Here is a 23,044-nt window from a genome sequence, read left to right as displayed (position 1 = left end):
CTGATTGGACATCGAGTAATGCGGTTTTTAATTAACACTATGCGGTACTTCAAGACAAATCTTATTAGCTAACGGTACTATTCTTCTTGTTCACACATGATTGTGCCAGATCTATTCAAGAAACAATACTTCTCACCGCTGCTGCTGCGCTGCGGAATATCTCTTACTCTACCTTATAAACTAAACTAGCTTTAGGGCCAATCGCGTCTCCAACACCTAAGTTACGGTATAGTAGTTGGGCGCCAGAAATTCCGCCGAGAAAATACAACTACGGTGTTCTTAAAGCAGTATTCGGAACTTTACTTAACATCATTATGGAATTCATTGAGTAGTTTGAATCTATGAGCACTTAGCGTTAATAATAGCGTTCTTATTTTACCAGACTTGAGTGAGTGATCTTTCTATGGAGTGAGAGGGTGCTCTGGGTGGAACGGTGGCGATTTGGATGTATGCTTCCCTTTACAATTTTCGATCAAGTCAACAGTGGAGAGTTCTGATAACGAGATGCTCGTAATTGGTCAAAGGATCTGCTTACATAGCTTGAGTTGTTGTTGCAGATCACCGACTCGCAATGTCAAGTTCCGCGAGTTGACGTCCAATCCGTTTCACTTGAAGTGGTCAATCGACTCCGGATAACGAAGCGGATGTAGACCGGACTTGAAGCTACCCGGTGTCGATGTTTTCTTTGGCAGTTGTTGCACTTTGTTGACAGTGGAGTGCTGTGGACATAGCTGAACATCTAGGTGATTGTGGTGTTGTTGCTTGCTGACGACGAGGTTTCTGTAATGTTGTAGGGCCTTCAAATCAGTCAGCAAACGAGTTCGTTGGCGTAATCGCTCTTGGTCAGACTATGGAGAGTCATATTCATAGCTGGTTCTTATGTGGATTAGTCTGCCTTGATGTCCTTCGAGTGATATACCCCTGTTTTCGACGTCTTGATGTCGTCTAACATGTAGTTGTTGCTGCCTTGAACTTGTCGCACAATACAAGGAATAAACTTTGGGCCAAGTTTTTTCGTTCGGTGCTCTGCTGCGTTTGAAAGTTCAAACGAACGTCTCCAAACGATGTCCCCTACGGCGAATGCTCTGGATCTTGCCCTAAGATCGTAGCGCTTTTTACTATTGTTGTGAGCTGCTCTGATCTTCGTCACCACAAAGTGTTGAATGTTTTGAGCGTATTTCGTCCGCACTCGTTGTGCTGATGCGGAGTTGGCAGCTGAGTTCAGTTTTGCCAATGGATATTGATCGGTATAGAGAATATGATCCCTGCCAAAGTTGCAGAAGTAGGGACTGCATCCAAGGGTTTCGTGCTTTGCTGTGTTGATGGCATGAACTATTTGCTGTATATTAATGTCCCACTCTCGTTGGTCATCGTCAAGCAAAGATCTGACACACGTAATTAAGGTTCTGTTGGTTCTCTCTGCGGCGTTGCACATGGGAGTGTAGAATGCCGTCCTCATGTGGATCATGCTGTAACGCTTGAGTAATGATTGGAATACGTGAGAGAGAAATTGCGAGCCCGAATCTGAAACAATTATCCGTGGTGTTCAGAACTTCAGAAACACATATTGCTCCAAGAATAGTGTCATTTTGTGGGCATTCGCTGTTCGAAACGGTTCACAGATAACAAATTTGGTAATCCAGTCCACAATCACTAGGAGAACCGTATTTCCATTTTTGGATCTCGTGAGTGGACCTATCCAATCAATCGATATTAATTCCCAAGGTAAATGAGCTGGCTTTGGGTGACCTAATGTGGGAGTTAAGGTGTTATTCGGTGCTTTGCAGGCTTTGCAGACTTCACAAGTCTGTACGTATCTCCTAATGTCTGTTGCCATCTGAGGCCAGTAATGCTCCTTTTGTATACGGTGGATCGTACGGTCACAACCTAGATGAGCTGCTGTTGGAACGTCGTGAAATCGATGGATGAGATCTTGACGTAGATGGGTTGGAACCACTTTTTTCCAGCGATGGCATTTGCTTCCAAGCTCATCCTTGACTATGCAATTCTTGTAGAGATTCTCTCCAACTATCTTGAAATCAGGATATCTGTCGTTATTCTCTCGAACTTCCTTTACTAATCTGTCGAACCATGGATCCGTTGCCGTTGATGCAGAAACTGTATTTACAATTTCAATGCGGCTTAGACAGTCTGGCACTATATTGGCACTTCCTTTACGATATTTTATGTCGAAAGAATAGGCGTTCTTTCGTAGAATCCATCTGGCTAAGAGTGGTGTGGGGGTTTTCATAGTTTTGAGGTAGGTGAGGCTTGAGTGGTCGCAGTAAACAGTAAAATGTGTACCTTCCACATAGCCTCGAAATTTTTCGATTGAACGTATCACCGCAAGGCATTCTCGTTGCGTAACGGAGTATTTCCTCTCGGACGAAGAAAGTTTTTGGAAAAAGTAGCAAATAACCTTTTCCTGCCCTCCAGTTTCTTGCGTGAGAACTCCTCCTATGGCAACGTTAGACGCATCGCAAGCGATTGCGAAAGGTTTGCTGTAATCAGGAGTTGCGAGTATAGGAGCGGAAATTAGATGAGATTTCAATGTTTGAAACGCTTTCTCGCAGTCTTCAGTCCATTTGAATTTAACTTTGGCCTTCGTTAGTTTTGTGACAGGGGCAGCTGTCTTCGAGAAGTCCTTTATAAATCTTCGATACCAGCCGCACATTCCGATGAAGCGTTGAACCTCCTTTTTGGTGACTGGCGTTGGAAATTTGCTGATGGCTTCAACCTTATCTTCGTCCACGTGCCAGCCTGTTTTGTCCAGAACATAACCCAAATACTTCAAGCTTTTCCGGCAGAATATCGATTTTCCTGCATTTATGGTTAGCCCTGCTGCCTTCAATCTACGCGATATCTCTTGCAACAGTTCCAAATGCTCTTCGAACGTATCAGTTGCCAGCAACAAATCGTCCAAATATACGAAAACCTTCGGTTCAAGGTCTATAAACAGATGGTTCATTACGCGTGACAATGCTTGGCTGGCCGTTGAGAGTCCAAAGGGAACTACTGTGAATTAATAGTGGCCACGCTGAGGGTTTGTGAAAGCGGTTTTCTGCTTTGATTCTTCGTCTAGAGGAATTTGCCAAAATGCTGACTCCAAATCAATTGATGATAAGTATTTGGATCCACTAAGATTGTTGACAATGGATGCTATCTGAGGGATTGGGTATGCTTCTTGAACCAGAACAGAGTTTAATTTTCGAGCATCTAGGCAGAGTCGCATGGAACCGTCCTTTTTCTTTACCGCTACAGTAGCATTGTTCCACGGGCAGCACACCGCTTCTATCACTCCTAGTGTTAAAATCCTGTCCACTTCTGTATTCAAGTCATCTAAGACGAATTTAGACATCGGATAGTATTTTTGCTTGAAAGGAGAAGAACTTCCTGTATCTATTTTGTGGCAATATATGTTAGTTCTGCCCAACCTGCCCTCATTTTCTGATGTTGGAAAGGTTTGGATAACCTCTTGAAGATCTAGTTGTTGCCTATCAGTCAATGACCGAGGACTCCGAATGCTAATTCGCCGTGATTCCACAGATAGTCGGCCTAATTCCGAATTTTGTCCAAAAATCCATTCCCAGGATCAGAATCGGCGGCATCGTTTCAATGAAGAGCATTGGTAATGTCTGGTTTTTATTATGATAAGAAATTGGTACGTGCGAGAAAAAGGAAACCAAATGTGCAAAATTGTCCGCTGTCTTCACTTTTCCTACAACCGGAAACTTCCGAAGTCCGAGTTCGTTTGCTATTTTGATTAGTGAGCCTCCAATGAGGCTGCAGGTTGCACCACTATCGAGTAGTCCTCGTAGTTCCCGTCCTAGAATAGATATAGCAGCATATGGCCGGTTGTCGTTGTTGTTGGTGTCGATTATTATAGATTCCGCTTTACAAAAAGCGGCGATAGTGTTGAGAAGGGGAATGTCTGTATTTTCGGGAGCTCCCGCACCCTCTACTGCGGGTTCTCCCAGTTTCGCGGAACCTGAGAAACATTCTGTACCTCGAGTTGTTTCCAGCGAAGGATGCAGGCGTCGCAGTTACGCGTAGTACATCCCTTTTTACCGCAACTGTAACAAAACAGAAAAGGTTTCTGGTTTGGACATTTCATGTACGTGTGACCTGGATTCTCACATTGCCAGCAGACGGTTACAGTTTGCAAATTTCTATTGCTGTTGTCTCCCACCAATGCTTGTGGATCGCTGTCTGACGGTCTTCCTCTCCAATTGGACTGCGCTTGCAGAGCGTTGATTTCTTCCATCGCGTTCAGCGTTGATTCGTTACGATAAGCTAAGTCTAGCTGGAACGCTTCGCGATCCCTGACGTTCACCGGATTCAATTCTTCCTCCGTATCTTGGTTAAGATCTACCATGTTGAGTTGAGCTGTTCCGTATTGTTGTCTATTAAGTTGTGGCCGATTGTTGCCTTCCATTCTGTTAATGATTGGCCGCTGGAATGGTTGAGGTTCAGGACGAGTCACTAGGGTTCGTGCTGTTGGAGCACGTCCCCGTGTTGAGTAGGATCGCGAAACTTCAAAATCCTTGCAGACTATTACGAGCTCCCTTACACTGCGGGAACGCGAGGCTGCGGCGATGGGTGAGAAATCAGAGTTAAGATGGGATTTCAAGATGAAAAGCTTCTCAGATTCCGATATTGCTGGTTCGACGATTTCAAATGCTGCCACTAGATCCCGATAGAAAGTTGTAAATGGCTCGTTCTGACCTTGGAAGCGTAGATACAAATCTTGTTTAACAATCTCCGAGTAGTTTGGTGGCAGAAACTCTTGTTTGATTTCTGCCTTAAAAATCTCCCATGTGGTAAGATCAAGGTACGATCGCGTGTACCACTGAAGAGCACGACCTTTCAGCAAATGCTTGATCGACCGAAGCAAAGATTGATCGTCCATGCCTTCTGTGACTGCGTAGGTATTCACTTGGTTTAAGAACTCTCCCAACTTCACAATGTTGTTTTCTCCGGCGTATTCAAAAGGCCACTTATGCACCGGTTGAAGAAACCGGTTTGTGTTCAAATGCTGGTTGATTCTCGGTGTGTTGGGTCTATTTGGAGCGATTTCCGGTGGTGTTTGAGCGCTTCGGCGTGGTTCTTGAGTTATTCCCGATTCTCTCTGATTATGAGGACCCCAATACCCGGATATCGATCCGTAAGTATAGTTTGGAGCATAATTTGATCGTTGTTGATGTTGTAACTGCCATTCCAGCTGTTGACGCCTATGTTGTTCTTGCTGAAGTTGCTGCTCTAGCTGTTGTTGCTGCAATTGCATTTGATTCAGAAGTAGATGGAGACTTTGTTCTTGTTGAAATCCTCGCTGTTGACGTTGCTCTTGCTGATCTTGTAGTCGACGCAAATCGGGATTCTCCCGCACATGTTGTTCAGGTAGTGTCTGCTGCTGCCTTGAATACACCAGATTTGGGCGCGGTTGTAGATCGTTACATTGTTGTTGCTGCAGTGCGTCAGGACCTGTTGCCTGTTGAAGAACCTGTTCACTTTGAAGTTCCCGTTGAAGCTCTTGCTGTAACATGTTCTGCTGCTTTCTTGCTTCGTCAATGCTTGATTGGAGCTGCGCTATCTTCAACCGTTTTAGTATCTCTGGGTCACTTGGAATGTTTTCTGGGTCATCCTTCTGTTGTTCACTGCGTACAGCTTCCTCTTGCAAGAGTTGTTCAATCTGTTCCGGATCTGTGTTCTCCTGCAGAAATTCTTCAATCTGATGAAGAGCATTGTCTACTTTTGCTAATGACTTCTTGGCTTCGTCCAAAATCATTGCGTCAGTGATAAGCGAAAGTCTGAATTGATAGTGTATCAGCCTTGATCTCAACGATCTCACTTGGGCTTCATTCACCTGCTTAAACGCTAAACTCAATGCATGAAGAATCGGAGATATTGTTGTTTGACAGCAGTATATACTATCCATGTCCGATACCACGTGTGATGAATACCTCGGCACCGGTGATCCATTAAGCTCGCTGTTCTTTAGCTGCTGCAGCCGTGTGATCTTCCATTCTACGTTCTTCCCCCTAATTCCAGTCGTATTCCTCAATAACAGCTCGAAATCTATCTCCTCCGGTGTAAGTTGATTCAAATCCATTCTTACGTATCACTTGAGCTTCCTCACTGGCGATGCACTTCCACCCTCTCCGATCACTCACTTAACAGAACGAGTACGCGAATGTGGCAAAACGCGAATGTGGGTTTTTTAGTCTGGGCGCCAATGTGACAAATTCTCTAGTTGGTGAGACTGTCGTTCTAAGTAATTGCAAAAGAAACGCTACTATTTCAGAGACGTGTCGTGTGAAGTGCCCTGAGGATAGGTGTGCTAGATGACCTTCTGAGACACAATATTTATGTTGGGCTTGGCAGGCTGGCCACTGCCATTATTCTAAACTAAACTCAATGAAGCTTTATGTTGTGACTTATGAATGTAGGGTAGGTTACCGCATAAACTCAAACTCAATAATGCATTTTCTTACATCTATTGTACCTGGCTAACTAATATGTTCATACAATGATCATCTGCATCGGTGGGGGCCCCGTATCACTGCCGAAACTGCATGGCCGCTGTCGTTACTGCGACGAACCTTCACACCGAATAAGCTGCAACGGCCTTGTCGCATAGATGCACCAGCTCCGTCTCTCTGTTTTGTCGCACGACTCCTTGGACGTGTATCATGTATCATGGACTAGTCGCACTGGTAGTGAAACTTGATGCAGGAATGTTGCATGCAGGATGTCACACGCATGCGGGGAAGATGTTGCACGACTCTATGCTACCATGCGTTGAAGCCTCTTACCGCCCCTCGTCGGTGCTGCTCGTGAAGCCAATGTAGTGGAGATGTGGTATCGCTATGGCCAGTATGGACCCTAGAACCGTATGTGAGATTTTTGCACTGCAAACAAAAGGCCCTCTGGTGAGGATGCCGTGGGTTAGCTTGGACTGAAACACCGTCAGGCTTAATTGCTCAGGTTTTACCTGGTGTAGAAGGCCTTCTTGTATATGTCGCCGATGGTCCCTTTTATGCAATACGGTTCACAATTTGGCGAGAAGGTGCTGTAATCAAATTATGTTGCATAAATCATGGTACAATCATGAATGGTATAATCAGCTACCTACTGGTTCTACATAGAAGATGTGAATTGTACTGGATCTTCCAAGGTCTAGCTGGGCGTCCCACGTGCATGCACTGAAAACTAACTTTTCATGTTAGTCAAGGGAATAGCGGAGATATGAGCACTCATTTTACCTTTTCAGGAAGCGTGTCGATTGCGAATTCGATGGAAGTTATCGATCGTTAGGGACAGTTCGCAATATCGCTTTTATGGAACATGCACTTATTTTTCGGCCATGAGCACTTGACGAGGCAAAATCGAACCACACTCTTGCTTTCACTGAGGCACAATGATCATCGCATTGTTCTTTCTTGTTGTGTATCACCTTGGTTGATCGGATATATGTGGTAGTTTAGATCAATCCCAACAAGTATCTGTGGTTTGTTCAAAAGAGGTAGAGGTACGATGTAGCAAGAGCAAATTACATTATATTTCTCTCATTAGGTGCACTGCAAGAAATCGTTGTCGAATTTCGGTCGACATAATCTCGAATTTTGTAACACAACTTTGCTGAAGACCACATTTTGATGCGACGTAAGGATTATTTGCTATCTTGATTCCAAAGTCTAATCCATGCTTAGGTGATCATTCAATTACTTTCAGAGCAACACTGCTTTTTTGCTATAGAACATAGTAGCCTGGATTACTTTGATCTATTCTTCCAGCCAGGAGCACCACTGTTGCCTGCCGAACAGTTGGTGAAGCATGCTACATGCAAACCAACTTTATGATTATGAACAACAATTTATCCAGACGTCCAATCAAAAAGTGGTCTTCGGCAAAGTTGTAGCTGGGAAGTTTTCACATGAGGTGAGTGTGTTCACTTTTTCATAAAATGTTATGACGAAGAGATAGAAGGCTAAACACAAAAGATTGGCGTTTTACATAGTAATCTCCATATAAACTTCAAATGGCGTATGCACAGTCAAATTTCTTCCGAATCACTTCAAACTTTGAGAAGAAGCTATTTACCATAATTAAAATCGTTTAAGCATAGGGGAGCAAAAACTTCAAAATTTGCATCACTCTAATGCTCATGTGGATTTTATTGAAATATCGTCGAAAAATAATCCAACTTTACGGGATTTTTTGTTATTGCAAAACATGTTTTTTGCAATTTCTCATCGTAATAGGCTGCTTTTCATCACGGCAATCCGTCATGGAATGGCCTACTTTCCCGCATTGTCGTATGAGTCTATTACCTAACTGGAAAGCGCAATGCATTTTAGTTGAGTAATGGTTCATTACGCAACACTTTTCATTAACATAATGAAGCACATGTGATTTATATAACAAAAATTTCCAATTTCAGCGTTACATAATAAATGGACGCTGCCTAAAAGGATAGGACTACAAAACGTCACGTCGATAATCGATTCTGCACCATTTCTGCGGAAGGTACTCACTGTACCCACATTTGCCAGCTCTACATTTAATGCGGCCAGGGATTCTAACAATAGCTGGCCTCTTTGATTGGTGCAGCTGCTACCCCACTCCACTGCCCATGCATTAAAGTCGACAGCTATCACTACTGGCTACCGATTAGTTAGTTCGGCTATTATCCTGTCGACCATGTGGGACAATTCCTCAATCGACCACCTTGGGGGCGCGTAACAACTGCAATAGAACACGCCGTTGATTTTTGCTATCGCAAAACCGTCATTTGGGATAGAAACTACTTCTTGGATTGGGTATCGTTCTGTCGTCCTTATAGCTGCTAGCTGCCACCCAATTCCCGTTGTTGGCTGGTATGCGGTATGGGTCCGATAGTAACACCACGTCAGTCTTGGTTTCCGAGACTGACTGACTGCCAAAGCAGCTGCTAGGCTGCAACACAGTGGTTTAAATTTAGCTGTGTTACTTCCGTTTTCGCTGCTTTGATACTCCGCTTGTGCCCTGCTTACAATCGTTTGCCCTATGACCTTCGGTGTCGCATGTTCTGCACATCTTACTTCTGTCGGAACCATTGTAATTCCACGATTTATGGCCCTTCTCGAAACACTTGAAGCAAAATTCAGGAGGCCGTTGTATTCTCAGCCGGCAAACTGACCAGCCTACCTTGAGTATGCCCAAGTTTTTCGTTTTGTTTGTTTGCCTGATCGCCGCCACCTGGGTGCCCTGCGGGCCCTTTCTGAGGTGGATGACTTATATATATATGTATATATTATAGATAACTTCTCCGTGCTTCGCATCGCCTTCAGAACCTCGATGTATTTCGCTTTCTCCGTTTTAATAACGAGTGCCTTGCCTTAATTCCTACGTTTCTCTGTTTTCGGTTCAGCATTCTCCTCGAGCTCCGGTTTTCTCCTTTCTTTCTTTTTTTCCGACTCGTATCCACGCATTGCTGGTTACCTTGCTCCTGTGGTTCCTATGGATGCACTGCCTGGTTCGGGCTAACTCGTGGCTCTTTTCTCTTGGCTTTCTTGGCCTTAGGCTTGGTTTTGGTCTCTCCACCGTTGGCTTGGCTCGTGCCAGTTTTCCCGCTCTAGAGGACGGCCGTGTATGTCACTTTCCCCTTAGCAAACAAACGTCTTTTCGTCACGTATTCATCCTCGGAAGGTTTTCTCTTTCCCATTGCGTATCGAATAATATCATCAGATATATTCGCGTTGCCTGTGAAGAAAAACACTGACACGACTTAGTGTCTCTTTCGCCTTCTACCTTGCCAAGTTATGCCTTGGCTTTCTCGTAGTCCTGCTTTGCAGCTAGGACTGATAGTCGCAATTTCAGTAGATTTGTTTTCAAGTCTTTGCTGATATTGCTTTTTCTCTTAACAAACTCGATGATGACATCAAGTTGCTCAGCAGCTACCTGCATTTTAAGGGAGGTACTCCCTATTGCGATCCATGGCCTCGATTAGCTCCGGGCCATCGGTCACCCCACATGTTGCACTGGAGCGGCCAGTGCCTGCCGTCGTCACAGTATCTAGGCTTTCGCCCACACTGCTTTCACTAAAGTTGATGTTGGTCGCCTCCTTCCTTGGCCTAAGCCGTTTACTGATAGGTCAGATGCCTCTCCTTCACATTCCGCTAGTTGTTTGTTTTGGTTGTTCATCTCTTATGGGTCCCCCTAAGAGCCGCTATCCATCTCCGCTGGAATAGTCGCCTTTATGATCCTTTATGGGGTACTATGTTCAGAGCCGGATACGCGCAAGTCAGGTAATGGCATCTGAGCCTACTCCCGCCCAGTTGGAACAATAAGGCGACGGAGTAGGAAAGTACGCTAAGGCCTGCCACGGTTTTACGGGACGGGGGCAGTCTGCGCCATTAACCCACTCGTCGTTTCGGACCAGTGTCACCCGACCCTACTAAGGGAGTAGAATGTCGCCGCTGTCAGCCTCAAAATATTATCCAGTACATATACCGTTACTTGTCCTTAGTCGTGCGCTGCCAGTATACATAACTATACTGTCGTTGGTCCCAATGTGCTCGAAGCACTCCTACTCGTAGTTCCATGCCTTGTCCGTTTGTATCGCGACCAGTATGCCATAATCAGGATCTCACTGGCATCAATCTCGGTTGGCACTCCTGTTAGTTTGAGCTAGGGTGCTTTGGTACTTTAAGCGGCACCGGTCGCTGTGACAGAGTTGCATTCGGATTTTTGTGGTTTTATGAAGGTTCATCAGAGCCCACTGCGAACTTCACCACATCCTGGGCAACTACCCAACTCGCACAGGTCCTGGGGGGGGGGGTCCGTTAAGCCCCTGGACTTTCTGCTGCCCCAACTTTGGTCGTATGCTGACTGGAGCGTCTGCACTCCATGTTAGGAGCGGCTCACAACAGCGTCTGTTCCCCATGTCAGGGGCGGCTGATCATCGTCCGAGTGCCAGAGAAGGACTCTAAGCTAAACTGCGCACTATGGTCCTCCGAACATTTAGGGTCCTCCAGAGATCTAGGGGGTTGGTGTCAGGCCCTGCAAGCCAACCGTAAAAACACATCAGCACAGGAACGTCAACGAGAAAATACGGACCAGAACAATCGGCAAAGACCACAGCGACGGAAACGGACTAGCGATTGGAAACTCGGTACGTGGAACTGCAAATCTCTCAACTTCATCGGAAGCACACGCATACTCTCCGATGTACTGAAGATCCGCGGTTTCGGTATCGTAGCGCTGCATGAGGTGTGCTGGACAGAAGCAATGGTGCGAACGTTTAGAGGTAATCATACAATCTACCAGAGCTGCGGCAACACACGTGAGCTTTAAGAGTGAAGGGTGGTATGCAAAGGCGCGTGATCGAGTGGCGGCCGATCAATGAACGAATGTGCAAGTTAAGAATCAAAGGCCGATTCTTTAACTTCAGCATAACCAACGTGCATAGCCCACACTCCGGAAGCACTGATGATAACAAGAACGTATTTTACGCGCAGCTCGAACACGTGTATGACCGCTGCCCAAGCCACGACGTCAAGATCATCATAGGAGATTTGAACGCTCAGGTTGGCCAGGAGGAGGAGTTCAGATCGACCATTGGAAAGTTAAAAACGTTTTATCCCCATCTCACAATAACAATTAGTGAGACTAGTGCCCGCGTGAGTGTCGGACGAATAATCCCGGCCTGAAGTTCTCCAGTGCCCGTCAGTGAAGCTAGATGTTCTGACGGTTGTGCCACGTGAGTGAGAGTCGACCAAGTTAGTAGGTTGCTACTACCAGCGAGACGGAGAAGGCGTCCCGACGACAACCCGGTGAGCACGTTGAAGCTTGAAGGTGGCATAAATTGCGCCAACCCGAACCTAAAGGCAGCATCAAGACGCGGCGTCGCATCATCAGCGAGCGTCGAAGATCGCCGTTACCCGAACAAAAAAGATGTGTCAACTCCAAATTTCCGTATTTTCATCCATCTTATTTCAATTTAAAAACGTGAATTAAAAAACTCATTGAATTCGAATATTTTTTTATGACCAAATCCTACCTTTTCCGCCATCTTCAATTCGTTGTTCGACTGGTGAAAAAATCTCGAGAAGTGAGTCCACTTAAAGTTCAATTTCTCCCGGATAGACCCTGAGGAGCAAGTGGCAAAATTATAATTGAACAATATATATCTCATCATATAACTCTTAAAAAACTATCAGAATATGGCCATTCGTAGCACCTATTTCCAGCACAGCCTTCCGTATCGGTACACCTGGAGATCACCTCATTAGACAAAATCGCAAATCGACACCGTTTTGATCGATGAACGGCACTTCTCCGAAATAACCGACGACAGAACCTATCGTGGCGCTAACATTGACTCCGATCACTACCTGGTGATGGTGAAACTGCGTCCAAAACTATCCGTCATCAACGTTGCACGGTACCGACGCCCGCCTCGGTACAATCTAGCGCGACTGAAACAACCGGATGTCGCCAATGCGTACGCGCAGCATCTTGGGGCAGCGTTGCCGGATGAGGGCGAGCTCGAAAGTGCCCCTCTTGAGGACTGCTGGATGGCAGTCAAAGCAGCCATTAACTACGCTGCCGAAAGCATTGTCGGATATGTGGAACGGAACTCAAGAAACGATTGGTTCGACCAGGAGTGCCAGAAAGTTTTAGAGGAGAAGAATGCAGTGCGGGCTGCAGTGCTGCAGCACGGTACGCGGCAAAACGTGGAACGATATAGACTGACGCGGAAACAGCAAACCCGCCTATTCCAGGACAAAAAGCGCCGCCTGGAAGAGGTGGAATGCCAAGAGATGGAGTTGCTGTACCGTTCTCAAGAAACGCGGAAGTTCTATCATAAGCTCAACTCATCCCGCAAAGGCTTCGTGCTGCGAGCTGAAATTTGTCGGGATATGGATGAGAGCATCTTGACGGACGGACGCGAGGTGATCGGAAGGTGAAAGTAGCACTACGATGAACACCTGAATGGCGCAGAGAACACAGGCACAGAAGGTCAGGACAGCGAAGGCGATAGCTATGTCAGCACAGCGGACAGTGGAAACCAACCAGCTCCCACATTACGAGTCCTCGACATTAAAAATCGAGAAAAAAATCTTTGGAAATGCTGTTGGAAATTGGGAATATGAGTGATATCTGGAATTTGAGCTAAAAAAGAACTTGCACATGTAGGACCGGGTCCTATTCTTGACACTTTTTGTTCACGTTGACAGTGGGGTTTTTGAAAGCTTTCTGCCTTTTCAAATTGAGATCTGTAGTGTTACTTTGTTAATTACCTGAAAAGGGATTTAACACAACTAAAGTACACCTTGCATTCTCTTTATTTCAGATAACCGTCTCTTCGACGCAGCTGCCAAACTTCGCCAAGAGAATCTTGAACTAAAAATCGACAAAAAGATTCGCGATAGCTCTGGTGGAACAGCAGGAGCAGATTTGGCGACTATTACTAACGCTCAAATCCAAGCCCTTGAGAAGAAAATATTGGCCCAGCAGGAAGAGTTGACCGATCTACACAAGCGCAAGGGTGACCATTCGCAAATGGTCATTACCTTGAATCAAAAGCTGTCTGAGTTACAACGAACGCTGACCGAAAAAGAGAAGGCCCTAGCTGAACAACGTGCAATAAATATAACTATTACAGACGAGCTAGAAGAGCTTAAGACATTACATGTTACAATCAAGGATGAATCCTTAGCTTCGCAGCTACGTGCGAACGCTGCAGAAGATAAGTTAAGAACAGTCCAAGACGAGTACAACAAAGTATTGGCATCGCTCATGGAGTGCAAGTCACGTCTTGCAGACTCTATGAACAAAGAAAATGACAAATTCTTCAAAGAAAAGAAAGCGCGAATTGAAAGTGAGTTAGAGCGAGCAATCAGGGATATTCCTGGACCGTCGTCGTTAGGTGGTATCGGATCCGAAATTGACCGACTCGATTTTGGTTCCGATGGCCCACCTGAGGGAATAGAGTTCAAATTCGATGCCCATGACGGTGAAGTGAACGCGGTTCGTTGGAGTCCCGTAGAACGAGTGGTTGCTACTGGTGGTGCTGATAGGAAAGTAAAACTATGGGACGTGGGAAAGGGTGAGTTTGTGACATTGTGTTCTCAAGTTTTAGATATTCATCAAAATGTATCTTTTCAGGGGCTTGTGAACCACGGGGTATTTTGGTTGGTAGTAACCAAGGTATAAATTCTGTGGAATTTGACAGCACAGGTTCATCAATTTTAGCAGCTTCAAATGACTTTGCATGCCGTGTGTGGAGCGTTGCTGATCAACGTCTTAGGGTAAGTAAAGAATAAGTTTAATTGCTTACATATAGCTAGAACGGATAGAAAAGGTTTTCTATTGAAACATCATTTCTTCAATTGTGAATCGATCGAATCGATCGCGTGGCCTAACAGATGAAGGCGTCGAATATCGAATTCGAACATTGCAGGTTCAAGTCCTGTTTAGTAATGAACCCTTTATCGTAATTACCTTACACCCTTATACATACCTGCCAGAAAAGGTATGCCTCATATTTTGTCTATTTATTTTAAATGTATCTAAGAATAAACCACAAAAATTTCTAGACATCGAATTTTCAGTAGAGAAAACCCTTTTAAAATTTATTTACACCATATACAAAACATGAGGCTACCCCGTTTGGCATAAAGTCGTTTGGCATAAAGGCCATTTGGCATAATGGTCATTTGTCATAATGGACGTTTGACATAAAACACAAAAAAATAAGAAAAATAAATAGTGCTACTTAAAAGAACAGCTTATGTTCCAAAGAAGGGAAAATCATCGATGGTCATGTTAGAAGTTATAATGCCAACAGTTTACCTAGGACAGAAGGGAATACTATAAATAAAAATGTTAATACATAGTCACAACGCAAACCACTGGTTTAACAACTTAATTAGAAAGATCGGCCTATGATCAAAATAAGGGAAAATCACATATGAAAATGTTAACAATTATAATTCCAAAAACATAGCAGCCTGGTCAGATTGTCAATGGTGCGCATAAACTACCAAATTGCGGAAACGCGTTCCCCCAAATAGGAAGGGATATTTAGTTATTTGAGATAAAGCCAATTGGCATAAAGTCGTTTAGCATAATGGACTTTTGGCATAAAACAAAGGAAATTAAAAAAATAAAAAAAAACTTGAAGGAAAAAATCTTGTGATAGTCATACAGGTGAAGAGCATTAGAATTTCTTATCTGAAAATTACATTAGACTATAATAATTATTCTAATGAAAATGTTAACAACACGCAGAGAAAAGTATCAAAATATCAAATATATACTGAATCATGACAACAAATTTTCTGTATTATTTGCCGGCTTATAATAGCATTTCTTTGTTTTGAATACTACTCATCATTTAGTTTAAAAATATTTATTATTGCATTTGACAGCTGAGTACAACGAGGTTCAACAAGATAATAAAACTTAAGTATTTTAAAACAAAGTCTCTCTGTTTTTTGATTTGATAATGTTATTATTTGAAGTAATAATATATTTTTATTGGTCCAAGGCCCCGCTTTCTTCATTTTGGTATATTTTGAAATGAAAAAAAAACTATTACGGCTTTGAAAGGCCTAATTAATTAACATTTTTTCATAAATATGTTCTAAATGCTATAAGTAGGTATCTGCGCCACTTTGTCACTTTGTCAGTGAATGGATTTTTCCTGCTTCGCAAGCGACCGGATGAAATTAGCAACTCAATTTTCTTCTACTAAATTAGTATCAGCGTTTCAATTTTGTATGTAACTGCAATTATTAACAACAGCTAATAAGTATCAGAATTCTAGAAAAAATGGTTATAACTTACCAAGAATGGTTTGATCGTTGGTTCAGATGTTCCAAAACGATGAACTTTTCTTAACAAAAATTTATTCACGTCAAATGCTTCAATAAGTGTATCCGCGTTGGAAATTATTACTTCTACATCGTTTGAAGCAAAAAAACATCACGCCAACAATGGAAATAATTGAATCAAACAAACCTTCCATTTGATATGAAATTTGATTTTGTTGTTTTAAAAATATATCTGATTGAAAATGCTCTCCGTAAATTCAACAATATTTCTATTTTGTTTTGATAAAAATGATTGTTGTTTCAATGTAATTTATTTAATTACAACAAATTTAGATTGATTGTTGAAAATAACAAAAATAATCATTGTTTTGAAAAATGACTTTTGCATGCAAGTCGTCAAACTGGGATTGTGAAAAGGAGGTTTTCAACTGAAAATGAAGACGGAGGAAAAGTGACTCTTATAGTGCTTGTGTTCAAAAGAAGGAAAAACCATCGATGAAAACGTTAGCAGTTTATGGTGCCAACAATGCACTGTGTAATCCGTAGGAAAATGAAAATGTTAGTAATATTACAATGCAAACCACTAGTTTAAGTACGTAATTAAAAAGAACAGCTTATGATAGCAAAATAGGAAAAATCACAGATAAAAATGCTAGCAATTTTCAATGGTGCGCACTAATCATCAAATTGCGGTAACAGGAAAGTGGATAGTGTTTACTAACAAAAAAACCGTTATGCCAAACGGCTTTATGCTAAATGACGTTCCCCTGCATAGGGAAGTAGATCTTGTTTTTTTTTCTGCGTTGCCGGAGTGGATTCGTTTCCATTTTCACTATCGTCAGCATTGCGCTTGGTAAAACCCAAGGGTTCGTCTTTCGTGCCGACGGAGTAAAAGGTTTTTTCGGTACCACATTTTGTTGTGCAGTGCTTTGCGAAAGCCTATTAATTCGTTTTCGTGCGTCATCGGAGTGTTTTTCTATTCCATATTTTACGTGTTGATGCCGAAATTGTAACTTTAGTCGAGGATGGATTGTCAACTGGTGAGCTCGTTTCATGCTTGTGATAACACAAATTTGTATCGTGACAATGTTACATTTATTTAATCGCTAAAAAAACTATGGATTGTTCGTGGGTCTACCCCGTTTGGCATAATGCCATTTGGCATAATGCCGTTTGGCATACAGTCGTTTGGCATAAAGTCGTTTGGCATAATAGTCGTTTGGCATAACAGTCGTTTGGCATAATAGTCGTTTGGCATAACAGTCGTTTGGCATAATAGTCGTTTGGCATAATGGTCGTTTGGCATAATTTGAAAAAGGAAGATACTGCAGTGGTACAGTAATATGCCGTACCATAAGATGCGTCATAAAACTACATGTTCCTTTTTTTTCAAATGGCATGGAATAATTTAGGCGTTGGATATATTTTTGTTAAAAATGTGCCATAATATCCCGGACTTAATGACCCCGGAAGTCATGTATTATGCAATTCCAAAAGAGCTTTATTGGATATTGGTTTCCTTGAAAAATGATGATTAAGAAGTATGTCCTATCACTAACTGACAACGGAATGTACGATCGTGAGCAGTTTATACACACCCCTTTGCTTAATGGAAGGAATTTGATCAAATTCAATGTTTTTCACAATTATGCCAAACGGCTATTATGCCAAATGGCGATTATGCCCAACGACCGTTATGCCAAATGGCATTATGCCAAACAGCTATTATGCCAAACGACTGTATGCCAAACGGCATTATGCCAAACGGGGTAGACCCATTGTTCGTCACTATAAATGTCGGCATAAGCCCTTATTCCTGAATTAAAAAAATGAGATTCACATACCGTAATCCGGGGTAACATTGATCATTTTTTTTGAATATTACTCAAATATTTCGTTTCAAAATGCAATTGTTGCAAATTTTATATTTTTAAAACAAGTACTGCCACCCATATCTCGTGACTATATACTGTATTTTGTTTTTTGAAAGATTTAAGCATGTTTAAAAAAATGTTTTAAGCGATTTTTTGATTTAGCTAATATGGGGTAACATTGGTCACCTATGTAAACAATGTTCGGTAATATTGAAAATGTCGTTACTTACTCAAATCGTGGCCCCCGAAGCCGAATATGAAGGCCAAACGCTTACAAGCCATTTACTTTTTAAGTTATTTTAAAATTAAAAACACCTCGAACCACGGAATACGCCTAAAGGTATGCAATTTCCTAAAGGAATTCTATATTCTTAATAGTAATTCGTAAATGTTGCCTAATTGAGCATACTTATGAAAGTTTTGACAACGGAATCGTTTTCAGCGATGCCATTTTTAGTAAGAACCGCATTTTCCTTGCTCATATCGTTTGCAGAACTTATGTGAGACATGAATGTTTGGTAGTGTCATCCTTACCCATTGAAATAATTGTTTCGAAAAGTTGACAAATTACCGCATAAGGTAAACGCAATTTACGCAAAAATCTTCACTTTCATTAGCTTATGAATATAAGAAAGAGAAGCACCATTCATGATTTGGAAATGTTCCATCAATAAATGGCGATACAAACTTTTTAGGAGATGCGTCATTCCGATCAATGTTACCCCGCTGATCAATGATACCCCGGATTACGGTACCTATTCTTTTATTTGTTTGTAGCAATTACTAAAGTTAACCCTTGAATAGTTCGACATTAAAAATGTCGACGCACTGATAGATTACTGTTTAAATTGTGGCTACATGAATCGCATTGAATTGAATTGTAAAGTGAATTCGGGTCATGTATCTTTTGAACCTTCCCACTAAAAAAACTTCTCCCTGTGAAAAGGGATTATTCAAAAATTACGTCCATCGTTTGATGGAGGGGGTGGGGGTCTTAGAAAGTGTGACAGTACGTGTATAAGGTATTGGAAAAAGCGTGACAGAGGGGGATGGTCTAGAAATCCCGAGAAACGATGGACGTCATATTTGAATCGTTCCAAACCATGTAGATGCAAAGGTGATTTAGGTGTCTAAGCCAACTAAGAACTGTACGATCATCAATGCTTATGCTTATGCCTAACCCTTGCTTTCCCACGACTTTGATCGACTATTTTTTTTACGAAAAAAGCGTTTCTATTAAAAGTACATGAACAAACAATATTGCAGGGTGTCCATCTATCCGGGAAATCCGGGAAAAGCGGGAAAAACCCGGGAATTCAAAATGACCGGGAAAAATACGGGAAATACCCGGGAAATTGTAGAAGACGCCGGGAAAAGCACTCTGGGCGAAACTAGAAAATTTTATAAGGAAGGCACTATTGCTTTACAATTCACACTTTTTATCATGACTGATATCATGCTTTTATGTGAGTTTTCTTTTTTTCTATCTATATTAACGAGATTTTTAGCCCTGGGCTACATCATTTCGGGATCAAAGGCTTTACTTCACTTCCAACGGAAGTCGTCATTATAAATTTTACGTTATTAGTTACTACCTCGGGGATGGGATTTGATCACAGGTCTTTGGCGTGAGAAGCATGTGTTCTAACCCCAGGTCCGTCCCTAATTTTGTCAGTTGATAGTTATTTTTTATAGCAAATTTTTGTAAAAAATCTTTAGTTTTTACAATATTAATTGGTTTCTTGTTAGATCTTTTGTAAATTTTTAGCTGAAAACATTGAGCATATTCATGCGAAGTCTTAGATCTTTGAAAATGTTCTAGAAAGGTACTTCAAGATTTCTGGCAAGGTTCTTGGTAAGATGCTTGATTAGTTTTCATTAATGTTCATAGCAAATTCTTGATAATATTTTCGTAAGAATCCTAACGGAAATCAAGACGATAATTGATCAAATTCTTGAAAGTTTTTCGGAAAATAACCCAAAAATAAATTTTCATAAGAGATTTTTAGTGAATTCTCTAAAAGATTTTTTCATGAAGTTCTTAAAAGATTCATAACAGTTGATAAAAAACTGAGTTTAATTTTTTTTCCTGTGAAATTTCTTAGAGAGCTGAGTAGTTTCTTACTGAAATCCTATACAGTTTTATCAATGATTCTTGATTGGTGGATTCCTAGAGAAGCTAATACTGATTTTTGGTGAAATTACTGGCTTAATTAGTCCACAGTCCTTGAGATCCCTGATGGTTCTGATGGATTTCTTATGGTTTCTGTAGATTTACCGAATTCTTACTGTTTTCCATAACGCATTGCTTGTTTATTTATTTATTTATTTATTTTTAACTTATGAATTTTGAAAGAGGAAAAAGCCCCTTTGAGTGATATTCTAATGAAATTTTTCTCAAAAAGGCACAAAACCTCTTTATCTTTTCGAATAACGTTATAAAATAATATTTATTAAATAAAGGCTCTCCCGGAATCGATCCATAGCGGAGCCAAAGTTTTCCAAGTTCAGTCATCACGAATATTCTCTAGCACGCATTCAGAAGCCAATCGATTAGATGGATGAGTACCAAACTTGATGTCTCTGAAAATAAAATCAAAGAAAAAAAACAAACGAGCAGTATCATACACGATAAGAAATTTCATTCAAATATTTGTATAAAATTCTCATGACAGGAAGAGAATGATTTCCCAGAATATCCCGAACAGACACAGGAATATCATGACTTAAACTGATTATTCTATCAAGGAATTTTTCTCTAGGTGTATTAAAACAAGAGCATTCAAAAACGATATGGTCTATGTCTTCATATGATTTATTACATTCACAAATATTTGAATCTGTGATATTCATGCGATATAAATGATTACTACAAATGTAATGATTTGACATTAGTCTAGAATAGGAGCAAATAAAATTACGTCCAACAGGAAGACTGCGAAACCAAGGAAATATTTTTACCTTCGGACATATGGAATAACAATATCGACCTTTGTCACTTGTATTCCAAGAAATTTGCCAATCATTCATAGAATATTTTTTCAAGTTAGTAAAATATTCCGAATAATAAATATCACAATTATAAATTATTCCACGAAAAACCTCCAATTTTGCCAACAAATCAGCTTGTTCATTACCATAAATATTGCAATGAGCTGGAACCCAAACCAATTTAATTATAAATCCTTTAGAATATAAATCATTTAATAACCCTTTAATTAATAGAACAATATGATGGATTTTGAAATTAAAACTGATGCAATTCAGAGCTTGAAGACAACTAAGGCTATCTGAGCACACCATAAATATATTTGGAGAATAATTCTCAATCAATTTGCATGTAAAATATATAGCTGTTAATTCAGCTGTGAAAATTGAACAAGGAGATTCTAATTTATAGAAATGGGCCAAATGAAAATTAAACACTCCAAACCCTGCTACATTTTCAATTAAAGATCCATCGGTAAAAAAATCTGATCATTGTCTACCCCATTAAATTTACGTTTAAATAATAAATTGGCATAACGGGAACGAGCATGATTAGGAATTTGTTTTAATTCTTCATGTAAAGATAAATCCACACATGGTTGAAAAGAATGAGCAGCTATGCTATATTCATAAAAATGTGGAGAAACATTTGATACAATATTTTCTCTAGAACAATAGATATATGATTTCAATATTCTATTAGAAGGATTGATGTCAAACAAAGATTTCAGTGTACCAATTAAAGGATGATCCATTGAAAAACAATGTATCAAAAATTTACAATTCAATTCATGAAATCGATATTTGAGTGGAATAATACCAGCAAGGACTTCAATAGATTTAGTATGCGTAGAATTCATCAAATTTAAACAAATTCTCAAGCAACGAAATTGTATTTTTTCTAGTTTGGAAAAATGTATTTGTGCAGCACTCCCAAAAGTAAAACAACCATATTCCATTACTGAACGAATAGTTGTTTTATAGAGAGTGATCATGTCATTAGGATGTGCACCCCACCATGTTCCAGTTATCATCCGAAGAAAATTTATTCGCTTCGAGCAAATTTTTTGAATATATTTAATCTGACTATTCCACTTTAATTTCGAATCGAACCATAGCCCAAGATATTTATAATCAATAACTTGTTCAATTTGTTGATTACTAAGGTACAAATCAATATTTACTGGAGAATGTTTACGAGAAAATAATATGAATTTTGTTTTTTGAACTGAAAAAGTAAAACCATTATTATGTGCCCATGAGTGAAGATTATCTAAACAATTTTGCATAAAATGACGAATAACTTCTCTGCTATGGCCATTGACAGAAATGACATTATCATCCGCAAATTGTATAAAATAACATCCATTTGGAATAATGGAAATGATGTCTCTGGTGAATAAATTGTATAAAAAGGGACTTAAACAAGAACCCTGTGGTAAGCCAAAATAGCTATAACGGACCATTCTAGAAGACCCATTATGAAAAAAATGCATTATTTTGAAGGAAAACAAATTACATATGAAATTGGAGATAATGATTGGAATTTTACAATCATTCATTTTGTTGAAAAGTAAATCAATAAGAACTGAATCATATGCACCAGAAACGTCAAGAAAAGTAGAAACTACATCTTGTTTTTTATTGAACGATAATTCAATATGCGAAGCTAGAAGAGCAATACAATCTCTAGTTCCGCGACCTTTTCTAAACCCATATTGAGATGATGAAAATATATTATTTTTCTCAGCCCATAACTCCAGACGATTAAGTATCATTCTTTCCATTAGTTTACGAAGACATGATAATAAACTAATAGGTCTTCTACTTTCCACTAATGACGGATTCTTATCAGGTTTAAGTAAACTAATTACTTTTATGAATCGCCATTCAGAAGGAAAAATGTTCTGAAACAAAAATGAATTATATAGAGATAGTAAATGTAATTTACCATCAACAGGTAATTTTTTTAACACAATAAATTTTATATTGTCAATACCTGGAGCAGTATTTTTAGTAACAGATAATGCTAATTCCATTTCCTCAATTGAAAATTCATTACAAAGATCAGGGTAATAATTGTACAATTGATGAGTTTTAAATATGATGGGGGTAGGAACAAAATCAGGACAAATTTTCGAAGAAAATTGATCTATCCAATTTTCAGAATATTCCAAAACAGAGGTAGAAGGAATATTATAGTTCCTTAAATTTCTAGCAACAGACCATAATTTATTTAATGACGTTTCTGAATCAAGATTTTCAATAAAATTTTTCCAATAATTCCTTTTTTTAAACTTAACAATTCGTGTAAACTGGGCTTCAGTTTTACGATAAAAAATATAATTGTTCGTTGTACCT

At 40.5% G+C, this 23,044-nt stretch overlaps 1 protein-coding gene across 2 annotated transcripts in view; it reads left to right on the top strand.

The window, feature by feature from the left end:
- The window catches only part of LOC5569385 (autophagy-related protein 16-1), a 372,239-nt gene that overhangs the window by 15,743 nt on the left and 333,452 nt on the right, over positions 1-23,044 (top strand). For both annotated transcript variants that reach the window (XM_021853580.1, XM_021853585.1), the window contains exons 2-3: positions 13,337-14,092; positions 14,152-14,294. In XM_021853580.1, coding sequence (XP_021709272.1) covers positions 13,337-14,092; positions 14,152-14,294 — 899 coding nt within the window. The remainder of the gene's footprint in view (positions 1-13,336; positions 14,093-14,151; positions 14,295-23,044) is intronic.

The sequence above is a fragment of the Aedes aegypti genome, chromosome 1 (genome assembly GCF_002204515.2).
Source record: "Aedes aegypti strain LVP_AGWG chromosome 1, AaegL5.0 Primary Assembly, whole genome shotgun sequence".
NCBI lineage: Eukaryota > Metazoa > Arthropoda > Insecta > Diptera > Culicidae > Aedes > Aedes aegypti.
The sequence above is the reverse complement of the archived record's forward strand: the minus strand, read 5'-3'. Positions and strand labels throughout refer to the sequence as shown.